Source organism: Hyposmocoma kahamanoa, unplaced genomic scaffold (genome assembly GCF_003589595.1).
Source record: "Hyposmocoma kahamanoa isolate Upper Pololo Valley unplaced genomic scaffold, ASM358959v1 138, whole genome shotgun sequence".
NCBI classification, from domain to species: domain Eukaryota; kingdom Metazoa; phylum Arthropoda; class Insecta; order Lepidoptera; family Cosmopterigidae; genus Hyposmocoma; species Hyposmocoma kahamanoa.
In genome coordinates, this window is record NW_020653492.1 from 5207050 (window position 1) to 5215836 (window position 8787).

Sequence of the window (8787 nt, forward strand, 5' to 3'; positions counted from 1 at the left end):
CTTAAATCGTATTTACGTGGTAGGGTACAGAGGGTCGATGTTAACGGTACGAGATCGTCAGGATCTGCAATTAGCATGGGTGTCCCTCAAGGTTCAATTCTAGGCCCATTTTTATTTTTAGTTTATATTAATGACTTACCTAGCCTTATGGAGAGTATAAAACATGAGATAGTATTGTTTGCTGATGATACTTCCCTATTATTTAAAGTTAAAAGGCACCAATGTTCCTATGACGATGTGAACAATGCTATATCTAAAGTAATTGATTGGTTTGCTGTTAATAACCTACTTCTTAATGAGAAAAAAACAAATTGTGTGAAATTTACATTACCCAATGTTAGAGAGACGGTTACAAACATTGTAGTTAGAAACGAAAAATTGAATCTTGTGGATACAGTTGTATTTCTAGGTATAACGTTAGATGCTAAATTGCAATGGGGTCCCCATATAAGTAAGTTATCAAAACGGCTCGGCTCTGCAGTGTACGCGATTAAAAAAATAAGGAAACTTTCAGACGTCGAAACCGCTAGATTGGTTTACTTCAGTTACTTTCACAGTCAATGACATACGGCATTTTGCTTTGCACATAACATTAATACGAGGAATAGAAATAAACTAGCTTTTCTTGATAGTCGTCTTCACAAAGTCAAAAAATCATTTAAGGGGCAATGTATACGCTTGTATAACAAGATTCCGGTTGATATACAAAATTTGCCTTTCACGAGGTTTAAAACTATAGTGAAACAGAAACTTTGTACTAAAGGTTATTATACAACTTCTGCGTACTTGGATGACAAAAATCCGTGGTAGTAACCCGTTTAGCTCATGGAGGTAGTCTCGATCTCTGATGTTTCAAATAAAAATAAAAAAATATTGTAAATGCTATTTACAAAGAGCAACCCCTAGAGTTTCTTGCTCATTCTTCTCAGGGGAATCTGCCTTACGAATGAGCGGTAGAGTTTAACCATTGTGACGATTTCAAGTGTAATAATGCTTACCTATGAAATAAAGATTATTTTGAGTTTGAGTTTGAGTTTGACTCACATAGGCACCGTCAAATCACGTAATACCGAGCATAGCTCTCTCCATTGCTCGCTGAGTGACCTTGACCCTTGTGGCCCATAACTATACTTCTTATTGACCCGTTTACCAGTTACCAAAAACTCTTGTGCTCTTAATTTTCACTATTTCTTTTTCCTTTTGAATTTTGAACTTTAAACTCGCTAAGCAAGATGTGTGGAGGCTGCGGACGCCACATTACAATCTACAAGACTTGATTAAGCGGTGCCAGTAGTGCGTGACGCGCACTTCAACCTTTTGTGCAATGCCGTTTTCCAAAACCTAATTGAGATGCTACCTAATGATGATATCTATTTAGTTAAATACGCTTGCTGTATTCCGTGACGCGGTTACGGGGTGATAATCACCTTCCAGTGAGACGGCATTAAGCACAGCGCACACTCCGTTATACCAATATTGTTACATAAAGTACATTGTGTATGAAGGGCGGTAAATAAGACATTACTAAGGAGAGTTTGTTAGAAACCCGAAGCCAAAGGCTGAGGGCTTTAATAACTCGAGTTTGTGATTTTTACCGCCCGTACGACATATGATGTTTTTCATTACATTTGCGAGGAAATAGGTACAACGATAATTTATTTCTTGTATGAATAAATATCGCTTTATAACACAACATTTACGGATTTTGTAAATGGCGGGTTTCTTTTTTTAAATGTTATAAAGGCAACCACGATGTATTAGATATAAAATAAATAATTTCGAAATTCTAAAAATTCTGCAGAATTTGAATTCACATAATAAATTTAGTTAAATTGCAAATGTTTAGTTTTTTTCTGTACTTGCAGCTTTTGCGAAATAAATTCAGATTTATGAGCATAAAACTAGGACGGTAATGTAATGAAAAAGCCCGTGGGCATAATTTAGGACATTACAGTCGACTTAGTTTTACTACTAGACTTTAGTTACTAAGTAGAGTTATTTATTAATAAGCCTTGTGTCTAATTGTATTGTAATATGTATTAAATCATAAAACTATATTAAATATTGTGTGTACTGTGTTTGTGCTGTAATTATTTCATGGATTTTTACTTAGAAATAAAAGTGCATACCACCACCGTTCTCTGCTGGTCTTGTCTTTCTTTTTCTTATAATATCAAGTGACTGAACGAACAAAGGTTAACGGTCAACATTATACTATATCCAACGGGAATGCAATTCACAAACTGGTTTATTTAAAATATTCCGATTTCTAAACTCTGGGTTGACGTATGTCAATTGGCGAGATTTTGATAATAATACCACTACGTAGTTACTAACAATTTGTATTATCTAATTTGAGCCGTCTCTTTTGTTCTAGGGAGGGATCCTTTATTATTGTTTAGAAAAAGCTATTGAACAAAAATTAAATTGTTATAAAACTTAGGTTAAAAAGCACTACGTTTGAACACTAACTAACTTTGTGCGAAACACTTAACCAGAACATAATTTTTCACATTTTGTTACACGAGAGTTTAAATCAATTTGTAATATCTGAGTTTAATATTCAAAGTTAACAAACGATTAAAAATCACACAGTCAGCAAGTAAGCTAATGAATGGCGCTTAAACCTGTTAACCCGTGAGCTTGACACAAAAATCACACCATGGTAAGAAAGAATCAAAAGTCACATCGTGTTAAGTAAGCAACTAAGTCATATCGTAGTAAGAAAGAAAGTAAAGTTATTCCGTGGTTAGAAAGAAACTAAAGTCATACCGTGGTTAGAAACTAAAAGTCATATCGTGGTAAGAAAGAAGCTAAAGTCATTCCGTGGTTAGAAAGAAACTAATACTCATACCGTCGTCAGAAACTAAAAGTCGTATCGTGGTAAGAAAGAAGCCAAAGTCATACCGTGGTTAGGAAGTTGTAACTCATCATAATCAAATGTATAGATGTTTTCTCTTGGTGTTGCCCTGTTTTTTGTTACGTGTACGAAGTACCCTGTGCTATGCCTTCCAAGGCGGTTTATTACTGGAGAAGCTCCTTTTGGGTTTGGTTTTGTCGAGTGGCCGGTCGCTGGTGGGCTCTTCCGTGATGTCACGCGGGGCGGCGCTGTCCCCGCTGCCGTCCAGGTTCGGCGGTTTCGTCAGTAGCTGAAAGGCAAAAGGGATTATCACATTTATTTTCCAAAACATTAATTAAAGTTTTTAAGATCTTCATGGTTATACAATAAATAATTATCATGTAACTGTTTCAAAATGTCGGGACAGTGGTGAGAAATTACAAAAAGCATTATAGTTTAATTCTGTGAAGTTCAAGAAGCAGAGTTTTACGGAAAATGACGATTACATTGTTAAGAGGTCTGACAACATAAAATTTTCAAATCTGTTGGTTTTATTGAAGATCGTTACGTGATTTTTTCTTGAAAGGACTGCGTATGTGTACATGGTTAATGTTAACCACGGAACAATAAATACAGTAGAAGTGCTTAGTTTGCGTGGTACAGGTGTCAACAGTTCGCGTAGTGCCGCGAACTAGATCAGTCCGCCATTTTCGCTTTGTACGTTATGGTCGTGACAATTATCTCGCGCAAAACCTTGAAAATCGTAGAAATATAGCGAAATAAGCGAAGTAGTGAGCTACTTTGGAACGTAAACATGATATTCGCACTCGTAATTATTATCTATGGTAGTGTGTGATCAATAGGTTTTGTTTAATTTTAATACATTTTCAGTTTTCGTTACCATTAGTTTCAGTTATCGTAGTAATTTTTTTGTTACAAGAAATGAAAATAAAGCTCTAGCGTTAGCCGCTTCTTTTTTGGACAACTAAGTACACATTTCAAATTCATTGTCGTTCAGCTATTAACCGTTAGATGGCAGCACATTGATTGAAGTCTCAATATAAAATCGAAAGGTCGTAACTTGCAATAAATAGGTATTGATGGCGTTGAACTTTCAACGATTATGTGAAAGTAAATTAAGAGGCGTTCCCCGTTCGGCCCCGAGGCTGTAGGACAGAAAAGGACTTACCAGCTTGACGTACTGCTGCAGCTCGTGGTCGCTAAGCGCCTCGAAGGGCAGCGCGCGTTCGCCGCCCGGCGCGTCGGCGCGCTGCAGCCCCTTGGCCAGGAACGGCGGCATCGTCAGCGGCGGGATCTTGGGCGGCCCGTAGTCCTGCGCCACGGGCGTCGACGCGGCTGCGTTGGGTTTCCCACCGTTTACTTCGCGCGCTCTCTTATTGCTACGACCTCACGAAAACGAGGCAGTTTCTATTCAAATGCCGTTCACCTTTTTTCGATACTTAACTCCTATTTGTCGAATAACTTCACGTCTCGAGTACCTACTTTAGGCGATGTTGTTACCGGGCCAGAGACAATACTTAAAATGTATTTCAGGACACAAATTTTAAAATTTAATTAATTCGGTTTTACCACATGTAAACTGCATGAAACCTGACTGGTTCTTTACTAGACCATAATAGGCTCCGTATTGCCCCAAAGTTATTTGCGAGAAGAAGACGATGTAGTAGGCTTCTTTTCGGAGTGTTAATTTTTTACCAAAATTTGTCACTTGTCGATGATAAGCACTTGTTGCGAACGCAACAGAATTTTCGCAATAAAATTTAATGTAACTTGCGAAGCAATAAGTAAAGGCTCGTCAAGGGCACATTACGTAGGCCGATTAATGGCACTACTCCTGTAAACCAGTAACTTATTGCCATGTACATACACTCAACTTAAATCGTCTCTCATTTTACGAGCTCGTCGAGATCCTCTATATCTACTACTTGGATCTGGCAGCTACAACACTTTTTTTTTTTAACACTCTTACGTAATTAATAATGATCGGAATACGTATAGTATAATATTTGTCTAAACTCCGAGGAACAAAGAACGAAATCGGCTATCTTACGACCATTTCTAATCCCGATTTTTTTCGGGATAGGAGAAATCAATTAAATTCATTAAAAATTGACGTTACATGGGGCAGGTAGGTAGACTGTATTTATCAAAATTTTGCGAGTTTTTGCAACCATCAATTTTTCGGATAATTTTAACAATAATTGTAACTTTTTCATTGAAAAAAAAAATGTCCTCATCAAGGATCCTCTCATCAGATTCTGAATTCTTGGCGACAATGGGAACGTTACGGACACCTTTGTACATTTTATGCTTTTTTTTGGTTGTCATGGTGAAAAGTGGATTTTCATTTGCGGAAAATGATTAGTAATTAGTGATAGCCGAAACGAACCCGGAACAGCATCAGTATACCCTTTCAAACAAAAAAGAATTTTCAAAATCGGTGCACAATTCATGGAGAAATTGATGAATACACGGACATGCCTATAAAATTTGAGAATTTCCTTCGATTTTCATCAAATTCTGTTTTAGTGACAATGGAACCACCATGAGAGTGCACCCTTTGAAACAGAAAAATAGTTTCCAAAATCGGTCCACAATTGACGGATTTATCTAACTTAACAAACAAACCATAACCTCCTCCTTTTTTTTTGAAGTCGGTTAAAAATCTTACTTAACACATGTAATTAGAATTATAACGATACGTATTTTAAAAATACTGTAGACTTATGGACATTCTTCCGGGATCCTAAGCTATAAATATAGTCTACCTACCTAACTTTACGCAAGTGTTCTAGGGAACTTACTGCTGTCAGCCCTGGTGTGGTCCAGCGAAGAAGCCGAGTTGCCGTTGGTGAGAATGTGCAGCGCCTGCCGCCACTGCGACTCCATCACGCTATGGAGTTGCGTCGCGATCTGACCGCGACGACGTCGGAAAGACTCTAGTTTGTTCTAAAAAACATTTTTAATTACATGAGTTGCTGTCGGGACAGCATTCCAAAAACATACATAGTAATAGTAAATAAGACATTACTAAGGAGAGTTTGTTAGAAACCCGAAGCCAAAGGCTGAGGGCTTTAATAACTCAAGGTTTGTACTTTTACCGCCCGTGCTACATACACAACTACAATTTATTTCTTGTATGACTAAATATCGCTTCACTACACAACACTTACGGATTTTGCAAAGACGGGTTTTTTGTTTTTAAACAGATTGCCATAGATAATACAACTCGAACTAAAATGTCATAAAAGGTATAGACGCATGCAGCCACAATGTATTGTATAAAAGAAATAATTTCTAATTCTATAAATACTGCAGAATTAGAATTCACAAAACAATATAGTAAAATATTGGTAAATTGCAAATGTTTATTTTTTTTTCAAATTTCAAGTTTATGCGAAATAAACGTTCAGATTTTTCGAGCGTAAAAACTTTTGCTTAATCTTAACATAAAAATTCCATAGGGCGAGAATGTAATGAAAAAGCCCGTGGGCGTAATTTATAACATTACGTTCGACTTTGCCTGCATGCCATGACATTGTTTACGAGCAAGTGTGACGAAAAAAATTATAAGCGTAATTTCATGGGATGAGTATAACCGAGATAGTTTACCTGTATCAACCGCACTAACTAATAATAATAATAATAACTTGCAAAAAAAAAACACTTAGATAGGTACAAATATGTGCCAAACTTCCAAACTAGGATAACTGCCGCCATTTTTGTAATTCTTGTATGTAAAAATTGTGATATAAAAAAAAATTATAACCAGTACAAAGATTCTGTTTTGCTATATAGTTCAAACTTCGTATATGGCGAATTTTGGATATCAACAGGAATATTATTATAGAAGCGTATATATTGCTCCTCAAATGTTTTAGTAACTTTGTAAAGGCGACAAGAACCGGTTCATTTTTATTTCTCGTATTACCGTTATGTTTATAACTAATTATTTTTCTTGAAAATGTAGTGTACACTTTCCTAAACATGCTGTGACACCAGTGTAAGAATGTTATGCGTGTCTTTAAACTTATATCACAAGTTACCTCAAGTAGTCCAATTTTCTCACTAGACTGAGCTAGCTGAAGCCGATACAATTTTATTTCTTCCCTCTGTTTCTCTTCTAGAACGTTGATCTCTAGCTTGTGCCTGAAAAATAAAGATAACGTAGATTAAAACAAATGGGTATAGAGAGTCAATTGCCTGGCTTGGCCGTTACAGAAGCCACGGATCTTCTCTAAGGAGATGGTTTTCGTCATATTGTGCCATGTTAAATTGATTTTCTAAGTTATAGTACATTTGTGAATATTTGTAGCAATATCGAGTATATAAATACTCGATCCCTCTCGCTAACAGTGAAGGGAAACAAAATCTGAAAGTCCAAGAAGATTCTCAAACTTTGGAAAAGGCGTAGACGTGGGCTAGTATGGCAGACTAAGCCCTAAACCATAGGTTTACTGGGGGGCCCACTTGGGCGGTAAGGACAACTTTGGGTAACTGGGGGGCGTTGTTACTGTTCAGGGGAGCTACCGCATTTGAAAAAAAATCCTGAATTATCTATATAAATTACACAACATGAGGTTAAATTTTTTTTCTTTGTGAATTTTTGTGTTTGTTTGTATTTCTTTGTGATTTTTTGTGTTTGAACGCACACACTCAACATAGCCCCGCACTAGGGAAACCCTGTGTCGCGGGTGCCATGGACACATACATAGACAACCACAAATTGCACCCAAACTCACGAGAGAAATAAAAGTAGGCCATACAAAAATTTCTCTCGGCCCGGTAAACGAATCCGGGACCTCTGCGTGGCAGACCAGCATGTTGACCATTCAGCAACAATAGGTTGTATTTTTTTTTATAATATCAAGCGACGGGACGAACAAGTCGTGCGCCTGATGATAAACAACACCGCCTGTCCGTAACAGTTGCAGTGCCACTCAGGGCTTTAAATCGCAAAAATCTGAGGGGCAATGCCACTGCGCCCGTCGCCCTGAGACATAAGTTGACAAGTCCCATGTGCCTGTAATTTCACCAGCGCCGTTCTAAACTGGAACACAGTAATGCTGACATTACTGCTATAGGTAAATAAATAAGTGTAGTGGAGATGTCCAAAACACAGAAATTCTATTGGGCGTTTATCATTTAAGGTACTGTTTTTGATATAAGATAATAAATATTACAGCTTCAATTCTGTGATCCGAGGCATAAGTGTTGTGTATGTGGCACTGCCGTCTGTCGTTTGTCACGTTAATGTACACAACACTTTTAAATACATCACTTGGTCTTACTGTTCTTCAATCCTGGCAATTTGTTTAGTGTAGCTATCGACTATCGCCGCTTCTTTCGCTCTTGCGTCGTTCTCCATTTCTCTTTCGGCGATATCCAACTGCTGCTGGAACTCCTGCAACTTGGCGAGAACGGCATCTTCCAGCTGTTTCTGATAGTGCGTTTTGAGGTCGTTCTTTTGGACTTCAAGAAGTTTGCGAAGGGACTTCATGTCGCCGTCCAGAGTGTCCTGTTGTACACAAAAGTACGGCGTTACTTGTGAATTGAACCTAACAGTATGTTGTAGTAATTATTAATACAAAGATTGTGTATTTAGAAAAAAATCCTTCGATACGGCTGGATTCGAACCAACGTCTCTAACAAACCGTGTCAGACGCTATGCCAACTAAGCCACGGAAACTATACCCTGTACTAATACATTGAAAATATTCTTTATTGCATACAAAAACAGTAAGAAGTACAAAAACCAGCAAAATATAAAAAATAGTGTAAAATGAAGGATAATGTTCTATACTTCAAACTTTTAAGAGGGAGCAGAGGAAAAATTCCTAATCTTCGATTTGATTTTAGAGGGGTATATCCACTTTAAACTTAAAAATAAAATATTGTATGAGTAACTACACGATATATTCAAGCAT

The 8787-nt window shown here is 37.2% G+C and overlaps 1 protein-coding gene across 1 annotated transcript; it reads right to left on the bottom strand.

The window, feature by feature from the left end:
• Positions 1-1765: 1765 nt before the first annotated feature.
• On the bottom strand, positions 1766-8365 carry LOC113240458. The gene is made up of 5 exons (XM_026477771.1): positions 8152-8365; positions 6907-7009; positions 5665-5809; positions 4029-4195; positions 1766-3149 (listed from the first exon to the last, which is right to left on the bottom strand). The coding sequence occupies exons 1-5, from the start codon at positions 8358-8360 to the stop codon at positions 3003-3005; spliced, it is 771 nt and encodes a 256-aa protein (XP_026333556.1). The 5' UTR covers positions 8361-8365; the 3' UTR covers positions 1766-3002.
• Positions 8366-8787: the final 422 nt, after the last annotated feature.

Excerpts from the sequence above, each read along its gene's own strand:
- LOC113240458 (XM_026477771.1), bottom strand. The coding sequence starts at position 8,360 with ATGAAGTCCCTTCGCAAACTTCTTGAAGTCCAAAAGAACGACCTCAAA. Across the intron at positions 4,196-5,664 it reads CCACACCAGGGCTGACAGCA|CCGCGTCGACGCCCGTGGCG; the intron begins GTAAGTTCCCTA and ends AACCCAACGCAG. Across the intron at positions 3,150-4,028 it reads TGCAGCAGTACGTCAAGCTG|CTACTGACGAAACCGCCGAA; the intron begins GTAAGTCCTTTT and ends TTTGCCTTTCAG.